The 26,428-nt window shown below is 35.1% G+C and overlaps 1 protein-coding gene across 2 annotated transcripts; it reads right to left on the bottom strand.

The window, feature by feature from the left end:
- Positions 1-3,169: 3,169 nt before the first annotated feature.
- LOC108326899 (U-box domain-containing protein 13) lies at positions 3,170-24,733 on the bottom strand. Of its 2 annotated transcripts, none has more exons than XM_017560498.2 (5): positions 24,249-24,733; positions 23,401-23,526; positions 22,279-22,731; positions 6,655-6,934; positions 3,170-4,235 (listed from the first exon to the last, which is right to left on the bottom strand). In XM_017560498.2, exons 1-5 carry the CDS (start codon positions 24,510-24,512, stop codon positions 3,436-3,438), a joined length of 1,923 nt encoding a protein of 640 aa, XP_017415987.1. In that variant the 5' UTR covers positions 24,513-24,733; the 3' UTR covers positions 3,170-3,435. The 2 variants fall into 2 exon arrangements, with proteins under 2 accessions (XP_017415987.1, XP_017415988.1); XM_017560499.2 differs by having other exon boundaries at positions 23,410-23,526; positions 24,249-24,731.
- Between the last annotated feature and the right edge of the window lie 1,695 nt (positions 24,734-26,428).

Here is a 26,428-nt window from a genome sequence, read left to right on the forward strand (position 1 = left end):
TTCTATCATAAATGAACAATAAAAACGGATAATGCAACATTTCATATTGTATTTTTTTACTTTATACCTTTACGTGGAAAACAAAAAGACAATCGAAAAAAAGTGTGGAGGAGAATGAAATTTATCCATGAATGCATGCATTGATAAAAACAAATTATTAGATTTTATTCTTCTCACTTTTTCTTCCTTTTTTTCCTAATTAAAAGTATGTGAATCAATATTAAAAGTTAGGCCACTATTTCATAGAAATGTATGTTGAGAGAAAAATAAAAGAGTATAGTGGGTGTTGGGAAAATGAGCTTAGCTCACAAGATGAGAAAATATCATACGCTTCTAATTCAACTTTAAAGGTAACATTTGGTATATTTTTTTGGTTTTTTTCTCTTTCATAAAAGTGACATCTCTTTGTTTAGAGAAAACAAAGTAGCATGTCGTTTTCCTAACTCTTGTAATAGCTCTATTTTTTGGATTTTCAATTAAAAGTTTTTTTTCTTTTGAGGATTTTTATTTACGTGTGTCTAGTTCGTGATTTTAGAATATCATTGAAATTATAACTATACTAAAATAAAACCAGGGTCTCAAAATTAAGACTATAAAAATGAGTCGATTCCACCCATTCAGCCTATTAAAATTTATAAATTGTGTTTGAAAAAAAAATATAAATTATATTTTGGCTCTCTATCCCTAACATTTATTTAATTGTTTTATAATGATTTTCATTATTATATGACTTGTGAATGTAGCTCACCTTTTCTTATTTGGTTGGGTTTTGTTTGGTGTAAAACTAAGAGAAGGTGAGTTAAAATCTTGAATTTAACTACTAAATGTACCCCTCAAATTGCTAAAGTACTCCTACATTATGTGCTTTTTTGCTTTTGATATTATCCAAAACACCTTTCCAATTTGTTAAGCCTGCCGTTAATTGCAAAGTAGGAAGATTGGCCGTCAACAGATTATTCAAATTATGTGCAATCTTTTCAATAAATAGTAGCTACAAGGATGGTCACTAGTTATGATATTCCTAATTAAAGCACTCAAGTTTTACAAAGAGGAAAAAGTCCTTCTCAAGAACTTAAGAAAATAAAATTATGTTTTTCTTAAGTTAGACGTTGGCTAATTTTTCTAGAAAGTTTCTCATCTAATTTCTTATTTTAAACTTATGTATAAACTACTTTTGGTTTATTAAAAAAATAATCTAAATATATTCAAACACTTGCCAACTTGGTCGCTAAAGAAAGATGTTAGTGAGAGAAAAATGACAGGAAGGAGGAATATTGGAAGGAGTGGAGTGAGGAGAAAAGAAAAAGAAATAATTAAGAAAAGGTAAATGTCTAGCAATCTCTTAACTTGATTTTGAATGAGATATTGAAAATGCAATGTTTCTCTCTTTTTTTATTAATTTATATCTTCAATATAAAGAATTACGGAGTAAACTCTCTTCTTCTTTTTACTTTATATTGTTCTTTACTTTGTCATTGAAAAGGAGCAAATTCAATAAACATTTGATATATATTTAAAAGATTTGTTAAAACTGTATCATTGGTCTTTTATACTAGCTTTATTGGTACGAAAATGTTGGAAAAACTAATTAGACTAGGATATACTCTTCCAACCACATTTTTTCCATCTACATAGTTCAAACCCAGATTCTTACTTAAGAACTAAGTAAGTTCCATTAATATTAATGATATGTTCATTATTTACCTAATAAAACATAATTTTAGTGAAGCTTCTTCATTTCTTCTTTTATTAATATATATTTATATTTTAAAATACTTGTTTGTTAGGAAATTTGATATATTATTTTACTCTGATCCCATGTAATATCATATGATCATCCTAGCAAATTTCTACTTCTACCTAAAATCAAAATAAACAAAGTTACTTTGTTTGGTTGAACTATGAAAAACAAGGTTAATAATTTATTTAGTCTTTATAATTATACAAAATTTAACTTCTTAATTTGTGACTTAACTCATTTCTTTTACCCCTTAAACATATAGTTTTGAATCTGTTTTAGTTATTAGAATAAAATAATAAACAAAACACCAACAAACTGAGTATAAAAGGAAACATAATAACTGAATATCTAGAATATCTGAAAACTAAATAACTGATTGTATATAACATCTATAATATTTAATTATAATATTAGTCTCTGTTAATTTATATAACAGAGAAAAAAAATTGAAATAACATTCATAAGGGCTAAAAAAGATTAAAAATTATGCGTAAAAAGCAAAAATAATTATTTTCAGGTATGAAGCCTAAAAAATAGAAGTTTCATAATTCTAAAACAAAAAATGAGTAAATAAACCTAAAAGTAGGAAAAATTTTAAAGTATGATGAGCCAAATAAAGAAGAACATTATTAGGAGGGTTGCACGAAGTGGGTTTTGGTCATAATTCAAAAGGCATGAAGATGTGGGTTTGTTAATGAGATGATGCACGCATTGTGGAAAATGAAATTAGTTTGAAAGGGAAGACAGCCACAAATTTGGCAAACTAATAATGTTGGAAGACGTTCCTATCCAGTTACTGTCTTCTTGATTCCTGGTCTATGTAGTGGCAGTGTGTCTCTTTCACCACCATGCTGATTCACCTTTGCAATTGCAACACACGCCAACCCTTCTTTATCCTTCACCTCCTTCTAACAACCTCAAGTACCTGCTTCACTGTTTTTCATGATAATGTTTTAGTACACACCATCATCCTTCATGGTCCCTCTGCAACTGTTATTTCACATTACGTAATACCTGTCTTTTCGCAATTTCCACATCCTGGCCCGTTTCCTTTTTCTTAAATACATTTTTTGTGAGAATAATGACATCACCCAAAACAAAAGAAGAAAGTTTTATAAGGGAATCCTAACCAGGAATAATGAATCACGTAACCATGCCTCCATTACCTACAATGATTTTACCATATCTTTGTGGAAATCGACATCGAGACATGTATCTTTCCTGATATGACATGCATAAAAAAACTTGCACTCCCACAAAGAAAGGGAAACATATTTTAATATTGTAGCCTTTTGGATCAAGATGGGTAATTGGGACTCACCACCGAAAGACAAGAATCTTGGATCACAAGTGATAGACTGAAACATGAGACTGAACAACTATTCAAGACATTTCATTGGGAAAAAGAGATGTCAGTAGGAGTTCGGATGAAGTATATAATTTTTTTCTAATGTCAACAAATATCCGTATTTCAAGTGTGTCGAACAGACACCTTAACACTTCTTGCAAGCTTTACAGCACAACTGTTTCAATTCAGCTATATAATTAGTAGAGTAAATCTAAATTTCCTTTAAACTAAAAATCAAAAGGAAATATTGGGGATTCTATACTAGTATCCTATAGTATAAATCATATCTTTGATCACAAACCGTGCTGCTGCTGTAACTTAAAATGACAACAGATGCACCTAAAATCTAGTTAGAAGTTTTCATAGTATGTTCACAATGATTTCCTATTAACTCAAGAAGCTGGCCAGCTTTCCGCCTGGCCCTTTCTGAACCTTTTTCTTTCAAGTCCGAGAGAATATTGATCACCCTAGGCGAATTGACAATTGACAAGTTTAGAGGATCTCCATGACAGAGGAGAACCAACACTGAAGTTGCATTCTCTTTGTTCCTGGGAGATCCATTGCTGACTAATTCCACCAAAGTGGATACAACATTCAAAGATCCAATTGCTGCTTTTCCATCGGGATGACCAGCTATTATAGCCATTATTGCCAATGCTTCGTCCCGCATTGCCCCATCAGGTTCTATTAGCATTTCTATCAACTTGGGCCCAATACCAGCCCTAATTGCCCGTCCTTTATTTCCTTGAGATAAACACAGATTGAAAAGTGCTTTTGCAGCATCCAACTTCCCTCTTGTACTTCCCTCGCAAAATAGAGTAACTAATGCCTGGATTGCTCCAGATGCACCAATTGCTACTCTGTTCTCATCCACCGCAGAAAGGCTGAAAAAGGTGGCTGCTGCATTTTCTCGGGCTGCCATACTACCATTTTCTAGCACATGAAGGATGCCTGGCACAGCCTCAGAAGCCATGATACGCTCTTTATTGTCCGCATAGATAGACAAGTTCAGAAGAGCAGTAACTGCATGCTCTTGGATGCCAGCATCAGATGTGTAGAGGAGACCAACAAGGCGAGGTATAGCACCAGCTTCGGCAATCAGCATTCTATTTTGACTATTTTGCTTGGCAAGAAGTCGGACCTCCCCTGCAGTACAATGAGGATAAAGGAAGTCCTATCAACATACAACATTAATAGGAAATACAAGGGTGGGAATTTGAGAGGTCTATAAAAATGCATTTCCTCAAACTAAAGCAATGTCAAAAGGCAAAGTAAAAATCCTCTGAAAACACATTTACGATCTCTTCATTTGTAGGATTGAACTGCATAGACAGATGGGTCTTGGGTTTGATACTACTAAGGCTTACGGCATATTGAATTTAGAAAGGGAACACCATCTCATCCTAAAATTTTATTTAGTCTACTCCCAGAATGCCAAAAGAAATTATAAATTTGTGATGCTTTCTTAAATCTAGTTGTTAGTATACAATTATACCTCTGTGCACTTAGCTCACATAATTTATATTAGCTAGATTCTGTCTATATTCATTAAACCTAGCAAGAAGTTCACCAGGCCACCAGTTGTAGCTGACATCATACTGGGAAATATGCAGAGAAGTGCAATTCTGAGAATGGTACATCCTAGCATTAAATCATGCTATAAATAAAAGCACATAACAAATTCCTTTTTAATTAAAATAACCCCCGCCAGCAAAATTAATATATATATATATATAAAAGAACTATATATAAGAACTATGTATAAGAACAGACAACATTGCTTTTGGAAGTGCTAAAATCACGGGAAACAATAAAGCTAAAACAAAGAAAACGAAAGCTGAAGGTTGTGAAGTAATATCAATCTTTAGGCACAAAAATTGGGTGGGTTATATACAAACATGCCTCGGAAGAGAAAGAAAGAGTAAAATACAATAACAGAGATGAAAATGTTTTGTTAACTAAGCATGATGTCATGGAATGATGGAAGAGTTGTTTATAAAGTTTATTCAATGATTAATATATAAGAATAATGGACTTTGAGGAGTTTTAGCACTAGAAAGGATAACCTAAATTAAACCTACCACAATATTAGAGAACTTTGGGTAAGTGACATGGTAAAAGAGGATGAAAAGTAAATTTGCCAGATCATATACCTATCGAACAATTAAAGGATGGAAATATTAAGTTAGATATGTAAAAGTTTTGAAGTTGTTCAACGCAAAAATGAGGTCTAAGAAAATGTAAAATGGAGTACCAAAAAGAACTTTGGTACCTATTTACAAGAATAAAAGAGACATACAATTACAAAACTAAGCAAACTAGATAGGATAGGAGCCAAACTTGTGTTTTGGATCCACGTTATGAAACTAAGGGAAAAAGTAAATTGTGGTAGATTAACACATACCAGCATATCGAGGAACCAATTTGATTTTATGGTCATAATGTGCCTAACTGCTGAAGAAACTCAACAGAAAATTATACCAGACAGCTGTAGGACCAGTGGTGCGGTACTGAATTTTGGGTAATGAAGGGCCTAGTATGTAAAATAATTAGTGTATTGAAGATAAGAATCCTGAAGCAATGAGGGAAATACAATAAAGATAACATCAGGAATTAATTTATCCAATACCAAGTTGGACTAATACCTATTGAGAAGATAATGAAAACTTGCCTAAGGTGGTCTAGTGGTGTGAGATATACCATTTGAAAAAAAGTGGATTAGATAGAAGATAGTCCAATGTGTAAGGCTAAAAAACACTTAAGAAAACATTAGGTGTAACCACTGAAAATACCTTGCCCTAACTTCAAAGTGATTTTATTAAAAACTTGGTTGTATTGTAACCCTTTAATTCTTTATCCTTCATTTACTTTTTTCATATTTGTAGCTCTTCAGAGGATTACTGAAGAGAAGCCTTACAATCAAAATCATCTTAATGTTTTGGTTTAAATTACAGATGGTTGTAACGATACTCCAAATCCGAAACACCATAGCCAATCAACATTACGTTGTGGAAACAATAAGTACAGTATGTGGTAAGCCATATTTTATTTAATTCTAAACTTCCAGTTCTAAGGGTATTTCACTAATTTTTCATATTTTCTTTTATAGCTTCAATAAGTACTCATATTCACGTATTCTTAATTAATGCAGAATAAATTAAAGGTCTCTTTAGCATGTTATACTTCCTTTCTGAAAGAAGGAAAATAGCAACATAATGCAATCCTATCATATTGATTGTTTGTTTTAATCAAACTTTATACTTCATCCAAATACTAGATTCTAGCTTTCATGCGATAGATTACTTTCATCTTATCTTCTACTTCATATTTTCATCATATTAGATTTTTCAGACATCAAAGATTAACATTGGTATGCATCAACAAAAAATAGTCCTCTCAATTTTCTTGATTACAAATTTTCCACTAATCTCAGAATTACTAATTTTTATAAGTTATGTTGCCATCACTCTAACAGCTAGCAATCCTACCACTTAAACCACAATGACAAATGTATTGTGAAGAGAGAGAGAGAGAAGAGAAGAAATGTATGCGATACAATGCTCACCTACAGCATTTCGTCGATCCTCAATACCTCTGGAAGAAAGTTTGCTCACTAAGATATCAAGATCCACTAATTCAGAAGATCCATCCGATGTTGTCTTACAGAGCCATAAATTCCCTAACCTTTTAGGTGGTTCCACTCCATTTGCCTCACACCAACTTGATATCAGGCCATATAAAGCATGGTTGGGTATGAGGATGGGAGTGGAAAGAATCTGCTGAGTCTTGGGACACGTTCCATGCCCTGCTTCAAGCCATTTCTTTATACAAGATCGTTCATATGTCTACAAAAAGAGTCAAGATAACATAACTACAAAGTTACTAAAGGTAGACAACTTCTAAATAATATATTATTATCTTACTAGCCCATATTTTCTAAATTATGGATATTTTAAGAGTATTGTTATCAACTTATCAAGCACCAAGGCTAAGGAGGGAGTCATATCTTAAATTTTTTTTTTTTTAAATCCACTATTTGTTACATAGTGTTTTTCTTTAAGTATCCCCCAGTCAACCATGATCATATTAATGGCTAGCTCAGCCACTGACCAAAACCCACCAAATCACCCCAGAATGAAAAGAAAAGAAAACACTGGTCCAACCCAGCTCAGCCACTGACAATACTAGAAAAGATCCAATGTCCTGCTGGAGGATGGGAAATAAGTTTAATGCTTGACTTGCATTACTTTCTGAAACTTCCAATATTATTATATAACATGTAACAATTCTGATGTTTAAATTCAGTAATTGCTAGATAACTGCATAACCATGCAGATAAAACTTTTTTATCTATTCTTCTCATCAAAATTTTGAATACAATTTTTAACTGGAAACAGATTTGAATTCATAGCCTTCACGTTATTGGGGGGACGGGGTCACTATGAAAGATGTGAGAACCCAAAATTTGGGATTTAAAAGAATGGGTTAGTGTATTAGACTAATAGAACCAGATTTTTTTATTTTAGTATAAAATAGATTTCTGAACAAATCTGGTTCATTAGCCTACTCCCACTATCTCTCTAAAGTCTAAGTTCTTCAGGTTTCTCTGTCTTCTCTCTACCACATCTATGCCTTCTCTCTACCATTTCTCTTCACTGAGCCAGTGGATTTCCGATCAGGTGACGCCCAAACGTCCGCAACGTAGAGGGCTTCACAATTGACCAATTCATTTTGGGTCCTAGGCTGGGCACTGTTTAGGTTCTTCGCCGAGTAGGGAACTATGGAAGCGGTGTTGTGAGCTGGGTTGTTCAACTCCAAGGTAAAAGGAGCTAGAATACTTTCTTATAATTTGTTGTATGTTAGGTGTATGGACTGATTTATGCATTATTCTGCTGTTTGGGTTGTATGTTAAGTTTTGAGTAGAAGAAATTATATGTAGTGGTATGTTCATCTGTGAATCTGTGAACTGATGCTTTTGAATTGATTTAAACATGTTGTGTGACTGCAATTGAGGATGTTAGATGGGTATATTCTGAGATAGCAACTGTTATGTTGAAAGTAAAGAGGATTGGTAGTGTTTTAGGTTATTATAGAGGAAGTGAGGTAGTGATTTTGAGAGTTAGAGGTCATGGGCTATTGTGGTCTGTTGGGGCAGCCTTAGCAAGTGTATTGTAACTTGTTTGAGTCACCAAAGTGGTCCAAATAGGTGCAAAGTGTTAGAATTGGGACCGGGGTCCTCAAGTGGTGATAACTGATGTTGAGGAGTAAAAGTTGAGTTGTAATCACCTTAAAATTGTATTAGGAAGGTTTAGGAACACCTAGACAAGTCTAATTAGGTGTAAAACATGAATTAGGGGTGTTAGAAATTGGAGAAAAGGCCTAGAAATGGTAAGGGGTGTGTGAGTGCATAATTCTGCAGAATTTGCGTTCTGCAAATGATGCAGAGTCGCTATGCGAATTGTCTCACATAGTGAGTCCCTGCAGAGAGTGATCTTTGTTTGAGTCATTCATTGTACGAGCTGGTGCGCTGTGCAAATGACTGGAGGGTGCTGCTCTCTGTCTGGTGATTCGCATAGCGAATCTGGTCGCTATGCGACTGGTGGTGGCCTGGAGTCACTGCCAGTTTAATTCGAAAGGCGAATTGGGTGCAAAGCGAGAGTTTTAAGGGGGTTGGTCTCTGTTTGAGCTCTCGCATAGTGACTAGGGTGCGCTATGCGAGAGGCATGAGGTATGGCACCTCTGTGAGTTAATTCGCCATGTGAATAGTGTGCGTTGTGCGAAACGCTCTCAGTCTCACTGTGCAAAGGGGTGCATTGTGCGAGACGTTCAGGGTTTTATTCTCTATCTTCTCTTTTGTATTGTTTCATATAGAATTGAATGTTGTATGGTTTGTGAAGTATGTGTGGGAGCATATTATATTGTATGATGGGATTCAAACATGTTGTATATTGTTAAAGTGAAAGTGTATGTGATTCATAGGTATGAATGGTGATTCAAAGTGATTGAAAGTATGTGGTTTTAAAAGTATGGATGATGGACGTAATTCCATGGATCTCAAAGGGAGGTTACATGGTGGTGCCCTATGTTATTGGACGTAATTCCATGATCTTCAAGGAGAAGATTCATGGTGGTGCCCTTAGTGTTTAGAATGATTTGCATGGTAGCTCAGTCTTGGAGGTTATCCTGACGCTCCAATGGTCTTTCATTCTCAAGTAGAGAGGATTGATCATGTGGTGAGGAGTAGCAGCAGGTCCTAGTCTTGGGTGTTTCCAGTATGGCCCAAGTGATAACGAACTAACCTCGTGAGTGTGGTAGGGTGAAACCCATTGGCAACGGCTTTGCAAAGTAGTAGAAGCCACCACGAGTGCATGACCCGTCATAGCTCGACAATCATTCTAAGTCCGGACGAGTCAAGTTTAAAGTGTAACAAGTTGTGTTAAGTGACCCAGTATATATGAATTAAACTTGTGTGTTGTGTGTGATTGTTATAACATGATTTTTGTATATCTAGCTCACCCTTCTGCTTATGTTTGTCTTTTGTTTGTGTTGTGTTTTCTGTTGCAATGATCATCCATTTGGATGTGAGCAGAGGTAGATGAGGTACTTCTGGAGTAGGCCTTGGAGGGAGATGACGCCGCTGCTTAGCCTAGTTAGGATCCATAGGCTTCTGTTTATTTTGAAATACTCTATTGTGTTAAAGTTTTAAATTACAACCATTTTGGGATGATGTAACCTTAAGACTTTATCTACAAGTCTTCTTCTAACTGTTCTATTATATTAAAATGTGAACTACTAGATTATATAGTTCTATATAATATGAGACTATACAGAAGAAATGAGAGATTAGCTTTCAGTAGAACTCAATATTTTGTACAAAACAATGTGAACGTTCTAAATGCAGACTAACTTTTTTCTAACACAGAAAAACAGATTTTGTAGTCCTAAACATACTATTAGAAAATATTAAAATACTTCATTCCTTCTTTTCTTATAAAGGACAAAATATTAAATAAGTTAAATAAATCTCATGCTGAAATAAATTTTCAATGCATCTTTTCAAGTACCTCAAATGCATCCTTTTGAGAATGATGTCTCCCAACCAGAATTGTTGTTTTAGTTAATTTTGTTAGGTCTCATGCTCACTTGTAGCAGTGCTCTCAGAAAACTAAATCAAACATTCTATGGAATCTACCCAAATTCCTGTTGATTTTAAAATGAACAACTTTCACAGCTTTTAATACATTGCTTCAGACAGAGTAACATTATATTACCCTTACTTTCAAAGGGAAAGGAGAATAAGAACTGCTTTTTTCCCAAGTACTGTCAGTAGTGACTTACAAGTTCCTTAGTATAATACCAGACAGAAAATCTTTTGGTATCCAAGTTATATTCATCCACTATATAAGAAACCAATTTTGCAATGATACATGCGGTTATTTTCATCTAATTGTATCATATTATTTTATTTAAGGAAAGAAATTAGATTAGAAAGTTGTAATAACTAAAAGTTATTAAATAAGCTATGATCACATACAAGCCTGATTCAAACAGAGCAGCAAGTAGAAGCTGAAAACTGCTGACAAGCCTGATTCCTGTCTCTCTTTTTCATCTATAAATGCTGATATATTGAGTATTAATTTCAACATTTAAAATTTTGGAAATTTACAGTATATTTCACAATTATCTTGCCGTTTACAGTTTAAGTTTTAGATCTGGGAGTATTTCAATATAATATACATATTTTAACGTTATTTTTATATGGAGAAAACTCTTCGGTTTGAGTCAAGGTTACAAGTCATGTTTACAAAGTTTATAGTTGAGAATAAAAAGAGATTATAAAATTGGAGGACTTACCAAATCCCTCTTTTAATCTTCTATTTATAATGATAGAAAGAAATACAATGGAAGATGAAAGATCCAAAGACTACCCTAGATTCCTAGGTACAATTCAGAGAGCGCAATAGACTTCTAGGTACAATTTCTATTTATAATGATAGAAACAAATACAATGGAAGATGAAAGATCAAAAGACTACCCTAGATTCCTAGGTACAATTCAGAGAGCACAATAGACTTCTAGGTACAAGACTAGGTACTAATCGTGATTATAGCAGATAGATAAATGGTTCCCAATGTACTACTTATTACTTATTTCAACACTTCCCCTCAACCTAGAGCATACAAATTATATGTCCCAAGCTTGGAACATATAAACTCAATCTAAGATTCCCTTAAGGACTTGATTAACACATATGTCTCCATTGGTGGAACTTGATTTCTTGGAAGAACAAGAAACAAAGTGTTGTGGCAAGATCTAGTGCACAAGCAGAATATAGAGCTATGGCCTCATCCACTTGTGAACTTGTTTGGCTTAAGCAATTGCTTAGAGAGTTACAATTTGGAGATGTCACTCAAATGACACTTGTATGTGACAATCAAGCAGCTCTTCATATCAATTTTAATTTTGTCTTTCATGAAAGGACCAAACACATTGAGATTGACTATCATTTCATTTGAGAAAAGATTGTATCTAGAGACATCAAGACTGAGTTTGCTAACTCAAATGATCAATTAGCAAATATTTTCCCCAAGTTTTTAGGGGGACCGAGAATTGATTATATTTATATGAAGCTTATACATATAATTTATATGCACCAGCTTGAGGGAGAGTGTTAAACATATTGCATTTTATGGTAATTAGGAAAACATAGACTTTTGCTATTGTTTGATATTGTTGATATTGTTTTAAATAATATCTTCTATTTACTATATTTATATTTGGTTGCCATATATACTTGTATCATTCTTCATTATAAATATATTACCCTATGTGTGTATTAGACACAAGGGAGATTAATCTTGTACCTAGTTTTACTATATTCAATAGATACAGTGGAAGATGAAAGATCAAAAGACTACCCAAGATTCCTAGGTACAACTCATAGAGTGCACTAGACTTCTAGATACAAGACTAGGTACTAATCATGAAATCATGATTACAGCAGATAAATGGTTCCTAATGCACTACTTATTACTTATTTCAACATTTATGTAAGAAGCTCATGAAAGGCAAAGAAAAACAATAGTGTAATAATGAAATATCTTTGTATTGTGTTATGGATCTAGTAAGCAATATATGGTTATTTACATCGATGGCTAGCACTGTAATCAGTGAAGCAGAATACAAAGAAGAAGAAAGAAATTGCCAGGCTAGAGAAGAAACTGATTCCAATATATTCCTGCTTTTCCAATATATTCCTGCTTTCCTTGCCCTCTGCCACATGTCTACATTCTACATAATAGTTTTCTCACATTCCTTTCTAACTAATTCATCATTTCCATGGGATTCCTTGTCCAATTACTCTTCTACCCTCATAACATCCTCTCACCCATAAAAAACAACCGTGTCCTCAAAGTTGAAGTTAGGATAATCTCTACTAATAACAATGGTGTCCTCGCAAGTAGCTTGAGTTGCATCTAAACCATCCCATTATATGGAAACATGGGCAACTTAAGCAATATGTTGATCACCTCTTATGATAATTCGAGAATTAAGAATTTTGTTAGATTCAACAATAGGGCTGAACTCATTGGTGAGTAAGGGAAATGGAAGATATAACTCTCAATGATCATCTTTGCATCTCTTTAATAAGAATGGAAGACTAGATGAATTTCAATTAAAGAAAACTCGAGTAACTTAGGTTTATCGAGGAGGAAGTTCACTAAAGAGATACAACATCAATGAGACCTGAGTTTAACCACATAAGGGATTGACACCACTCTCTACCCAAAACCTTACGGCAATGGGTTAATAGGTCTTCACCTTTATATAGTGCTCCACTTTCTCATTTCTATCCAATGTGGGACTTAAACTCACATTTGGAATTCTAACAATCTCCCCCTTCAAGGATGAGTCTCTTCCACATTGGTACACTCCCCCTCCAACGGAAGCATTTGAGTATCCCTTTTCGTACCACCGTTCATCTTAATGGGACACACTTACCTGAAACCCTTTTCCAGGAAGACTTTCGATACAAGGACCATTGTACTCATCTTAGCCTAATTTGGCTCTGATATCACTTTTAGGTTTATAGAAGAGGAGGTTCACTTGGGAGATACAACATCAATGAGACCTGAATCTAACTACATAAGAGATTGACACCACTCTCTACCCAAGGCAATAGGTTAATGAGTCTTCACCCTTATACAATGCTCTACTTTCTTATTTCTATCCAATGTAGGACTTAGACTCACACTTGGAATTCTAACATATGCCACTAAACCAATTTTTTAGACAATGAGAAAAGGACCAAAATATTATAGTCCTAGTTTATGAAGCTTTTGAAGGGTTTAGTGTTGTCTATATGGCTATAATTTGACCAATATGATTCATTTGATGTTGTGCCTTTGTTGAATGATCTTTTAGCTGAGTGCTAAGTCTTGTTGTTGCAACAACTCTTGTAGGGAGGGTGGATCAATGTAACCCAATTGGTACTTGACAATGGTTGTGAGATTTTAATCTATAAACAACTCAAAAGGGGAGTCGTCAATGCTAGATTGGAAGGAACTATTGCACTAAAATTTTGCTCATGGATGTAGCTTACTCCATTCTATCAAGTTATCCACTATGAAACACCTCAAATACATCTCTAAACACTTATTGAGGGCCTCGGTTTTTCATCACTTTGGGGGTAGTATGCTAAGCTCATGGAAATGTGCCAAAAATTGCTACTGAAGAATTTGTCTCAATCAGATACAATTGATTTTGTAAGGCCATGCAATTTCAAAATGTGCTTCCTGCAATCTTCATCAACTTGCTTGCTGTTATAGTGGTTCTTAATGTTATGGTACCTGCCTTGCTAGAAAAAACTAGGCAGAAATTCTAGCCACAATGTGTCCTCTTTCAAGATGGTCTCTACTGGAAAGTTATAGAATTCTTGGTGAACTTGCTAAATAACGGGATGCTTAGGAGGAATTACCAACCTTTGTTTGCATGGAATGTGTTAAGAAGTGGACTTTAAGCCTAACTCAATCCCACAAAACCGGCTTATAGGGTGAGGTTTGTACCCACTTGTAAACTATGAATTGGCCTTATCTCTAGTCGATGTAGGACTTCCAACACACCCCCCTCACGCCGAGGTATATACATCTCGAGCGTGGGATTAAACATTTTTAATGGGTGGTCTGATAGCGGCCCGATAGCGGTTGGAACAATATGTCCAGCAAACAACAAATATCGCTAGGATAGGTTCTAACCATGACTCTGATACCATGTTAAGAAGTGGACTTTAAGCTTAATTCAACCCCACAAAACTGGCTTGTAGGGTGAGATTTGCACCCACTTATAAACTATGAATTGGCCTTATCTCTAGTCATTGTGTGACTTCCAACAGAATGGGTTACCTTGTTTGCATGCTTGAAGAATCTCATTGTGTTTAGAATCAAATGTGATTTAAGCTCTAAACAAACTACAAACTGATGATTTTCCATGTAGTTTGAGAAATAACCAAGAAAAATGATTTGGAACTTATGAAGGATCTGATGATCAAACCCTAACATTACCTTTAGCATATTTGTATTCAATAGAGAATTCATAGCCAAGGAACTTATGAAGCCAAGATTGTTGTTCTAGTAATTAGACAATTTGATTTAAGAGACATTTTCATAGAACTTGGATAAGATTTGAATCTAGAACAATAATCAAAGAATCAATAATGACTTTTTGAAATAAAAGAGACCCTCAAACACTATCAGTTTTCAACTTAAGTAGTCCTAAGTATTTTGAGGAACCTAAACCCTCCCACACAAAACTATAAACATGATTAGTTGGTCTTGAATTAATAATCCAAACACCCTAAGACATAAGGCTAATTGTATTGAATTAACTCATCTTTTGTGGACAAGATACACAATCTAGAGAACTTGTTGATTCAATCATTGTTCTCAGACAATCAAATTCATCCTTATAAGCTTTCCTATCAAGATCAACTTGAGGTGGAGCACTAGGTTGATATGCTTCTTCATGTTTTGAGGTAGTATTGCGTACCCATCTCTATGAGGTTCCTTTGTTGCCTCTCATGCACTCTAAGACTTTGTCTCTTCCATAAGTTTAAAACATTTTTCCTTAGTATGCCAAGATCTTCTATTGGATGAACAATATTCTCCATGGTTATCTTTTACTAATGACCTCCTTCTCTGTTTAATCCCTTGAAAATCCCTTGTCCTATTTTCATGAAAAAGCCTAATAAAAAATGCTTCCAAAAGAGGATGCAACTTTTCTTTCCCTGATATTTGTATCCTAACTATGTCATATTCATGGTTCAAGCCATGTAAGAATTTAAAGATTTTTCCTCTTTCCACGACTTCAACTCGTGTAGTTGCATTTGTTTTGCAGATCTCCAAATGTTGATACCTATCTAAAACACCTTACTTTAAATGTCATAACAGGCAATAAAATCCTTCTTCAAAGAAAAGTGCTATTTAAGTCATCTCATATCTCTTTAGCAAAGGAATAGAACATATAGTTTCAAATTATCTCAAGAAACATGGAATGCCACGTTCAGATCATGATTAGTGAGCCTTCATTATCCCAAATCACAAAATTAAAGCCAATTGAACCCAGTCCTCTGCCCTTTATGTGATCTAATCTTGACCATCCCTTCAAAATCATCTAAATATATTGGCTCCATTACAAATAATTTCGGCCACCAAACTAGTAGGGATCCACCACATTTGGAAGATCTTGGGTCCAAAGGGATCAATTTCACCTCAAAAATTCGTCTTATAAGTTGAAGGTTGCAAGTTCAATCCTCTTCGGAGCTAGGTGCATGGGCTACTCATGTCGACACTAGTTGTGGCACATGACGGCGACTCCATCAGCAACACAGTTTTCAAACTTGTGATCATCATTTTAATACACACCTTTCTAACCCACCGCTAACCTCAGGGTGCTGGCAACAACAGACATTTGTGTGGCAATAGAAACAAAGCTCCCAACATTTGGAGTTATTATACTGTTAGGATATTTATCCTATTTTATCATCATTATAGTGTGTCAAGGGTTACCCTATTTATCATGATTATATTATGTCTAGGATTACCCTATTTATCATGATTATATTGTGTCTAGGGTTACCCTATTTATCATGTATTTGTGTATCAATTTATTCTTATAAATAGAAGATTGTGAGAGGGATCAATCAAGCCCTCTAGAATTATTTTACAGTTTCAATCTTAAGTTGGTAGCAGAGCGGGTCGATCCCGCTCTGGTTTCTGTCTCGTAATATATATTTGTCCGGCGCCACAGTTCTTTGTCGCCCGCCGCTGCCCGCCGCTGCCCGCCGCCGGCCACCGTCAACCGTCGGCCACCGTCGGCCGTCGCCGGCCACCGTCCGGCCACCGTCTCCGGCCACCGTCCGGCCACCGTCCGGCCACCGTCACCGCCGGCCACCGCCCGCCATTGCCGGCCACCGTCGTCCATCACTGTCAAAGTTTCCTTCGTCTAAACCCTTAGGGTTTTCTTGTTCTTCGTTAGTACTATTCGTCTTCTTCAGAAATGGCGTCTGGCAGTACTCTTTCCTTCTCTGGAAGTCCATCAATTACCTCCGAGAAGCTAAATGGAAAAAATTATCTATCATGGTCTGCTGCTGTTGAAATGTGGTTCCTTGGCCAAGGGCATTATGACCACCTTGAGCGAGATGGAAGCCATGTGCCTACTGAAAAAGCTGATCAGTGGAAACAAGCAGATTTCCAGTTGTGTGCCCTGTTATGGCAATCAGTGGAACCCAAACTTTTTGTATCTTTGAGGGCTTTCAAAACTTGTCACTCCTTTTGGAAGAAAGCCCAAAGCATTTATGCCAACGATATTCAACGTCTCTATGACACTACGAATAAACTTGCATCTCTTAAAATGGCAGACCATGATATGGTGTCCTTCATGACTGAAGCCCAATCTGCTGTCGAAGAACTTAGGATGTTTTTGGAAGTAGATCCATTAGAGGATATAAAAAAGAAACTAGACAAATTCTACATGGTGTTGATCCTTCGTGCCCTACATCCCGATTTTGATCATCTCAGAGATCAACTTCTAACTAGTCATGAGGTCCCCTCTATGGAAACATTGACCACTCGCCTTCTGCGTGTCCCGGTATCTCAAACTCAAGAAGCGCATGAACTAGTGGAACCATCTGTCATGGTTGCCACACGAGGAAGAGGAGGACGTGGCACTAGAGGAGGAGGACGAGGAGGTCGGGGACGTACTCAATGCACATATTGTAAAAGGATGGGTCATACTCAAGAGAATTGCTACTCCTTACATGGTTTCCCTTCCAAAACCGCCAATATTTCGAAGACTGAAACTTCCACTTTGAAAACTGAAACCTCTACTTCTATGTTTTCTGAGGATGAATATCAAGAGTATTTAAGGTTAAAGTCTAACAGCTTGGCACAACCATCTCAATCTCCCAATACATCAACAGCCTGCGTTTCTCAATCTATGGAATGTCAAAATTCATGGGTAATTGACTCAGGTGCTTCTGATCACATTTCTGGTAATACCTCTTTGTTCTCATCTATTTCCTTTCGAGAAAAACCTCATTTCATAACTCTTGCAAATGGATCTAAAACTTCTTCCAAAGGAGTCGGTCATGTTTCTTTGTCTCCCTCCCTCAATCTCAACTCAGTCCTTTTTGTCCCTAATTGTCCTTTTAATTTAATTTCCTTAAGCCAGTTGACTAAAATGTTAAATTGTTCAATAACCTTTGATCATAAATCTTTTGTTATACAGGAGCGTGGTTCGGGGAGACAGATTGGAGAAGGATATGAAGCTGGCGGATTATACCATTTTGGATCTCGTCCAAGGGTGTCTTGTGTTGCTGCTCTTAATCCTAAAGTGCTACATGATCGACTTGGCCATCCTCATTTGTCCAAATTAAAAAAGATGTGTCCTGAACTTAGTGGTCTCCAAACCTTAGAATGTGAGTCATGTCAATTAGGAAAACATGTTAGATCTTCCTTTCCTAAAAGGTCTCAATCAATATGTAATTCTAGTTTTTCCATCATCCATTCTGATATATGGGGACCTAGTCGTATCTCCTCCTTTGGTTATAGATATTTTGTTACCTTTATTGATGAATATTCAAGATGTACTTGGGTTTATCTTATGAAAAATCGTTCTGAATTGTTAGCTATCTTTACATCCTTTTTGAATGAAATCAAGAATCAATTTGGTCAAGTAATCAAAATATTAAGAAGTGATAATGCCAAAGAGTATTTTTCATCCTCCTTTTCTGCCATCTTGAGTTCCCATGGTATCTTACATCAGTCTACTTGTCCTCATACACCACAGCAAAATGGTATAGCAGAACGAAAAAATAGACACTTGGTTGAAACTGCTCGTACCCTTTTGCTTGGTGCCCATATTCCTGTCCATCACTGGGGGGATGCCATCTTAACTGCATGTTATCTTATTAATAGGATGCCCTCCTCCTCTCTTGATAATAAAGTCCCTTTCTCCATTTTGTTTCCTAATGATCCTCTCTTTCATACATCTCCCCGAGTGTTTGGCTGTGTATGTTTTGTTCATGACATGTCTCCAGGTCTAGACAAACTCTCCGCTCGCGCTCTCAAATGTGTCTTCTTAGGCTATTCTCGACTTCAAAAAGGATATCGGTGTTACTCTCCTGAAACTAAGAAGTATTACATGTCTGCCAATGTCACATTCTTTGAACAGACTCCTTACTTCTCTCCATCTGTTCAGGATGTTTCTATCCTCCAGCAGGTCCTTCCTATTCCAATGGTTGAGTCAAATAGCTCCACTGTTTCTGTCATTCCCAGTCATGATCACAATCCTTCTACACCTGTTTCTCCACATACTGAGATCATCCCACACAGGGCCCCAATGGATAGTCCACCTCCCCAAGACAATGGTGAATCTCCTACTTCAGATTCTTCTCCCTCGTCACCTCCTCCCACGCCTCCTGGTGCAAATGATTCAGCATGGCCTATTGCCCTCAGAAAAGGTACTCGTTCCACTCGGAACCCTCATCCCATTTATAATTTTCTAAGCTATCATCGATTGTCGCCCTCCTATTTTTCTCTTTTATCCTCAATGTCCTCTGTTGTTATACCCAAGAATGTGAAAGAAGCACTTGATCATCCTGGATGGCGACAAGCTATGATTGCAGAAATGCAGGCTCTTGACCACAGTAATACTTGGGAGCTGGTGCCCCTTCCCCCAGGAAAAAAGGCGGTTGGTTGTCGATGGGTGTATGCAGTTAAAGTTGGCCCTGATGGTGAAATTGATCGGCTCAAAGCTCGGCTTGTTGCAAAAGGTTACACTCAGGTTTATGGTCTTGATTATTGTGACACTTTCTCTCCTGTAGCCAAGATGACTACTATTCGTCTCTTCTTTGCCATGGCAGCCATTCGTCACTGGCCACTTCATCAATTGGATATCAAGAATGCCTTCCTACATGGTGATCTTGAGGAAGAAGTTTATATGGAGCAACCTCTAGGGTTTGTTGCTCAGGGGGAGTCTGGTATGGTATGCAAATTGCATCGATCTCTATATGGCCTCAAGCAATCCCCACGTGCTTGGTTTGGAAAGTTTAGCTCCATTGTTCAAAAATTTGGGCTAAAACGCAGTGAAGCAGACCATTCAGTTTTTTATTGTCATTCTTCTCTCGGGAAATGTGTTTACTTAATAGTATATGTTGATGATATTGTCATTACAGGAAATGATGCTGTTGGAATATCTCAACTAAAAGAGTACTTGTGTAGACATTTTCAAACCAAGGATCTTGGAAGTCTCAAATATTTCTTAGGCATTGAAGTAGCGCAATCAAAAGATGGAGTTGTAATCTCCCAAAGGAAGTATGCTCTTGATATATTACAAGAAACAGGCATGATTGATTGTAGACCGGTAGACAGTCCCATGGACCCAAACCAGAAATTAAGGACAGAAGAAGGTGAATTATTCTCCGATCCAGAGAGGTATAGGAGGCTGGTTGGCAAACTGATTTATCTCACTATTACAAGGCCAGATCTATCCTTTGCAGTTGGAGTGGTTAGTCAGTTCATGCAGGCTCCATGTATTGACCATTGGAATGCTCTCATTCGCATTCTAAGGTATGTAAAGAAGGCTCCCGGGCAAGGATTGTTATATGAAGATAAAGGAAGCATTCATGTCTCTGGGTATTGTGATGCAGATTGGGCAGGTTCACCTATTGATAGACGGTCTACAACAGGATATTGTGTTTTTCTGGGAGGAAACATTATTTCATGGAAAAGTAAGAAACAGAATGTAGTAGCTCGATCAACCGCGGAAGCCGAGTATAGGGCAATGGCATCACTAACATGTGAACTTATATGGGTGAAACAATTCCTTCAAGAGGTTAAATTTTGTGACATCCATACTATGAAGATGTATTGCGACAATCAAGCTGCTCTCCACATTGCATCAAATCCAGTGTTTCACGAGAGGACTAAACATATAGAAATTGATTGTCATTTTGTTCGTGAAAAGTTGTTGACCAAAGAAATATGTACTGAGTTTATTGGGTCAAACGATCAACTCGCAGATGTATTGACCAAGTCATTAAGGGGTCCTCGGATTGAGTTTATTTGTTCCAAGCTTGGTACATACAATTTGTATGCTCCAGCTTGAGGGGGAGTGTTAGGATATTTATCCTATTTTATCATCATTATAGTGTGTCAAGGGTTACCCTATTTATCATGATTATATTATGTCTAGGATTACCCTATTTATCATGATTATATTGTGTCTAGGGTTACCCTATTTATCATGTATTTGTGTATCAATTTATTCTTATAAATAGAAGATTGTGAGAGGGATCAATCAAGCCCTCTAGAATTATTTTACAGTTTCAATACTCATGTCGACACTAGTTGTGGCACATGACGGCGACTCCATCAGCAACACAGTTTTCAAACTTGTGATCATCATTTTAATACACACCTTTCTAACCCACCGCTAACCTCAGGGTGCTGGCAACAACAGACATTTGTGTGGCAATAGAAACAAAGCTCCCAACATTTGGAGTTATTATACCAACTTGAACTATGTAAAGAAATTTACAATATTTTATCAATGATAATCATACAAATTACATTCTCATCACCTATATTTGTAACAATCTAACTCTCTAAAATAACAAAAGAAAAATATGTTTAAGTGAATAGCAAGATTCCGAAGATATTTTTATCCTAATAATCCTCCATTTACAAAAAATTTGGTATTTGTTTACAGCAATCTTCTACTTCTTTCAAGGAATACTCCACACTATCAAGAAGAGGAAACAAAAATGTAGACGTTGCTAGAAAAGATTTTAATTCACTTGATGATTGTGAAATTCTTGAAATTGTTAATTTGTTTGTAGATGAACCTGAGCTAGAGTGTCTTTCACAATGATGATGATGATCAATGGAATGTCTTAAATGAATTAAAATCTCTTTTCACATTTTGGATTTTAGATTGATAGATTAGATCCAGATCCATTTTTGTTACAGGCAACAATTTGTTCAAACTTTGTATATGACTAGCTTTTTTAAGATGATTTTGAATTTATAACTCTTGATTGTCAAATTACATAATTCAAATATATATATATATATATATATATATATATATATATATATATATGCATGTCATCGGATCCTACATTTTAGATAACACAGATGTCAGTGAATGTGCCCGTGTTGTGCTCACTGTCCGTGTTTCATAGGTCTCTACAAGTTTACATAACTATCAAGTTTGGCAACCTTGTATACGGTAACATTCGACCTAGATATAGACCAAATATTTCGAGAGATTATTTATTATGAGACCCTCTTAGCAACTTCTTTCAATATTTGTCTTGGTCTTTCTCTCTGCGTTCTCATATACCACTAAAACCATGCAATATTTTTGGTTACTAATTGCTGTTTAAGGTTCGTATAAAGTAAACACATAAAGGTCACATTATTAGAACAACCAAAAAAGTACTCATAGGTGAAAAGTCAAACTAGCAACCTTAAACTGTATAATAAATGAACTTAATTGAAGGTGACTTTGAAGAAGCAACTTTGGTTTCTTACATGCCAATAAACTAAACATATCAGCCAGGCCATAATAGCTTCTGAACTTCTATAATATGTAAGGACAATTAAAAAAGGTGATATTAAGCACAAACCTGCCCTGTGCAAATGATAACAGGATCTTTCATTAGCTCTAGAGATATTGGACAGCGAAACTCATCAGGTATAACCAGTGATTGCGTACATGATTTCACATATGACTCATCAGTATGTCGAGATATATCCTCACTTGGTGACACAATAATGTTTCCTGATTCCACCATTAAGAAATCTTGGATTTTTTTCAGCACAACCAACGACATATCCTGTATCCTTTTCTGAGAATGATCCCACCTCTCTCCGCCCATCTTTTCTAGAGCAAGTGACTCTTGCTTGACATCATCCACATTGATAAATTGTAGCTTTTCACAGATTGAACGTAGTTCAGCAGTTTCAGTCTTCACATCATAGCTCTGGTTGTAAACAGACAAAAGTTGTTCATAAAGCTGAAGACCCACTGGATCAAACTGCTCTTTAGCTCTTCTAAACTGAGTGGTCACAAGTGCAACCTGAAGATGACAACAGTAGCAGAGAAATAAGAACTTACAATTAAGACAGAACAAAAAGTGGTAGCAACAGACAAACAAGAAATTGATCAACTTACTACAAATGAAGACAAAGAAACCATAGAAAATATTATTTTTCGGAGGATATTTAACAGATCTATAACAAAACTTATTTGAGCTTATCTCATAATATAAAGACTTAAACAAATATTTAATTTCATAAAGTGGCATGTGACTTTTCTGTCAGCTCTTTTTAGCTTTTTCCGATTTTTTTAGCGAAGCTTACATAAACAGGCTACTAGTTTCACATGTTTTGGTGCTTCAATAGAGAGAGAGAGAGAGCAATAATCTGCAGCAATGAAATTGTTAAATCGAAAAAAAAACACTTAAACAAGTCTGAACAAATAATCACTTATATCTTTAAAGCTCTCCCAAAGCTGACAAAAGTAAGCAAAAAAATACGTTCAATCTGACACGCACTAAACTATTTACCCAAATGTGACCTTACGTTCTTAGTAATTAGCAAAGCAATGCTTCATGGTATAACCAAAAAGAAAAAACTAAATTATTTCTCATGATATTGAATGCACTCAATCACCTTTACAAAATTACTAACATGCAATATTCTCCTTGAGTTAGAAGTATCAAGTTTTCCCGAGAAAGAATACAAACATTATTCACCTGTTCCTTGATTTCTTCAGAAACATCAAGCTCATCAAAGGAGATCTTCCTCATGGCATGTTCAAAACGAACAGCAACATCTGTGAACCTGTGTTTAACTTGCTCTCTGTCCAGTATCTGCAATTCCAAGCAAGCATCCACAGAACCAAAAACCAGATGAAATTCAAATATACAACAAATGACATTACAAAAAGCAAACCATAAAGAAGTACGTGCAACACACCCTATAATATTCTTTTGAAGGCACAATATTAATTAAATTTCAGTTTAACTACTCATTTGGCAACGCTAATTCTCTTTTGAACACACTTTGCTGATTAAATTTTAGTTTAATTACTCCTGTAATTTCTACGCTTACAATTCTTTCCCTTTCAAATTCCTATATCTAAAAACATTTCCTTCCAGTGATACACAATAATGTTTTTATTCTTTATCATCTTTAGTACCTGCACATATAATTTTAATATATTTTAGTTTGTTCAAAGAAGAATATAGGTGAGTTTTTATATTTTAAAATAAATTAATTTTTTTCAATACATCAAAATCAGTGTATTTTGTATAAAAAGTAAATTAATTTTTTTTCTAATATATCAAAGTAATTATTTTGTAGAGACGGTGAGAAACAAGTAATTAAACCTAAAATTTTCTTTTAAAAATTTTCAAAAATTACGAGTAAAACAGTGAATCTCATTAAAGAAACGAGATATGGTATAATCGGTGTTTGTAACTTTTAATGAATTTTAAAATAATTTAAAAAAAAAAAGTGTTTAGCTATCATTTTTCAAACGAGCAATGCAATTTGGTTACACAAAGCTCGTTGAGTGAATTGAAGAACGTACCATGAAAACCTGGCTTGCAGTGGTGGCGAATTGGAGCAAATCTCTGGCCTTGAAGAGCGCTTCCTGAAGTGCGTGGAAGGAAACGGCACCCGTCAACTCGACGTTGTCATGCAATTCGAGGAAGAGAGGAGCGAGGAAGCGTATGCGGCGAGCGAGGTCGCAGCATTGGGTCCTGATGATGGGCTTGAAGGAGGAGAGGTACGAGATTTGGGTGGAAACGCGGGTGAGGTTGCGGAGCACCCAGGAAGGGTCGGTTTCCGCCATAGATAGAAGAAGCGAAGCGAGAATGCCGAGGCGCGTGTGTGGGTCCCACAATCACGTGGTTAAGGTGAAGGAAAGCACAAGATTTAAGAATGGTGACTGGTTGTGAAATAGTGGTTAACTCATGGCGCCACGGAAGAAGATATTTGCGCGAACGACGCATGGCATAGTTCCATGAAAACCTTTGCTCAAAATGCCGAACTTGTATTATTTTTCAATCAACTAATTATACGTTTTTGTTACTTTACTGTTTCTTTTCTCTCTGTATTGTGAGATTTTAATTCGGAAATAAACGATCATATTACGGGTTCTACTCATAGTTAATTTCCTACATTATTAAGAAAAAGGTTGAAATTGTATCAATCTTTTTGATATAGCTTTTGATTATTATAAATTTATTTTCACAAATATTTTTGTTGAGAAAAAAACTAGAAATTTTCTTTTTGTAAACATAAATAAATATTTTATAACTTATTTTCATAATAATACTTATGGACTGAACAAAAAAACCAAAATGTCACGAAATAATTCACGCACAACGCATGAATTGCTACACACCATGTCAACATTTCAAGGTCATGTTTACAAATTGTATGTGATCAAATGTGAATAATTTGTGGCAGTTACCTAAAAGATCGTGATTTTATTTTCCATCAGCATAAATTTATTATTGAGAAAACCAAAATATCTTGATTTGAAATACAAGTTTCAAGAGAAGAGGCAAAATATTAATAATTACAAAATGATGATCTTACCTTATTCAATTTCAGAAAAAAAAATAAAATTAAAGTTAAAAGCCTCCGTAATTTATGTGAAGTTGAGGCCCTTAACTAATTTAGGGTCATTTCACCCAGCAAACGTGGATAAGGCCTAAGAAGAAAACCTCAAGACTATTTCTTCCTCCACCACCACAATTACCAGTTGCACTCTCATATTAATAAAAAAATATTAAACTCACTACTGTATTACACTACCACTACAGTCATCACGCTATTATAAAGAAAGAATAAGAAAGGAAGAAGAGGAGAGAAAAGGCAAAAAGGAAAACTCATTTTGAAAAGCACTTTCAGTGTTCAAAGGATGTGTTCAGGAAAAGTTGTTCTGAAAATCTTATTCCAGAATCTTTTGTTTCATAATATATTTCATGTGTACAAAAAATCTCGTTCTAAAAATCTTATTTTGAAAATTTCAAAATATTTGTTCCGAAAGTTTTAAAATATTTCATAACATAAAATACAGTAAATTATCATTTTAAAAGAAGTAAAGGATGATGATGATTTAGAATGTAATTTCGATTACAATTAAAAGGAATACTGGATATGTTGTTTTAATTGTGATGGTATAATTTTAGGGGTGATATTTTGGAATATGTTTCACTCAAAATGTTATAGATGTATATAAATATATCTTTGATTAATTGTTTTATATTTTTTTGTTTTTTTCTAAAATTTCAAAACAGTACAAATAAAAATCATATGAAAGTTATGTGTATGAAAAGATTGAAATTAAATGTATAAATGATATATATATATATATATATATATATATATATATCCTTATATAAAAGAAATTGTTTTTTATATATAATTTTTTTTCTAATTTTACCTTTTAATAAATTATTATTATTTTTAATTAAAATAATCATTTTTTCAATTGTGTTATAAGATAGGAACCATATCGTCCATCCAACACAACACCACAACAACACCTAGATATTAATATCTTGTTTATAACAATAATATGTATCTCAACCTTGTCAACATCCCAAAATAAAATTAATATAGTTAATTAAGGATTAGATTAAAAAAAAGTTAAGTTAGAAAAATCTAAACCAGTTAGGAAAGACTGACCTACATAATCTTGGTGTATTTAAATAAAAATTCAAAATGTATAAACATTACATATTTAATACAACATTT

Source organism: Vigna angularis, chromosome 2 (genome assembly GCF_016808095.1).
Source record: "Vigna angularis cultivar LongXiaoDou No.4 chromosome 2, ASM1680809v1, whole genome shotgun sequence".
In the NCBI taxonomy this organism is placed as follows: Eukaryota; Viridiplantae; Streptophyta; class Magnoliopsida; order Fabales; family Fabaceae; genus Vigna; species Vigna angularis.

What these genes read in the sequence shown, in the direction of transcription:
- LOC108326899 (XM_017560498.2), bottom strand. Translation starts at nt 24,512, where the DNA reads ATGGCGGAAACCGACCCTTCCTGGGTGCTCCGCAACCTCACCCGCGTT. An exon ending in CTGCAAGCCAGGTTTTCATG is followed by an intron (nt 23,527 to 24,248) that starts GTACGTTCTTCA and finishes TTGGAATTGCAG; the next exon opens with ATACTGGACAGAGAGCAAGT. An exon ending in GGATCGACGAAATGCTGTAG is followed by an intron (nt 4,236 to 6,654) that starts GTGAGCATTGTA and finishes ATTGTACTGCAG; the next exon opens with GGGAGGTCCGACTTCTTGCC.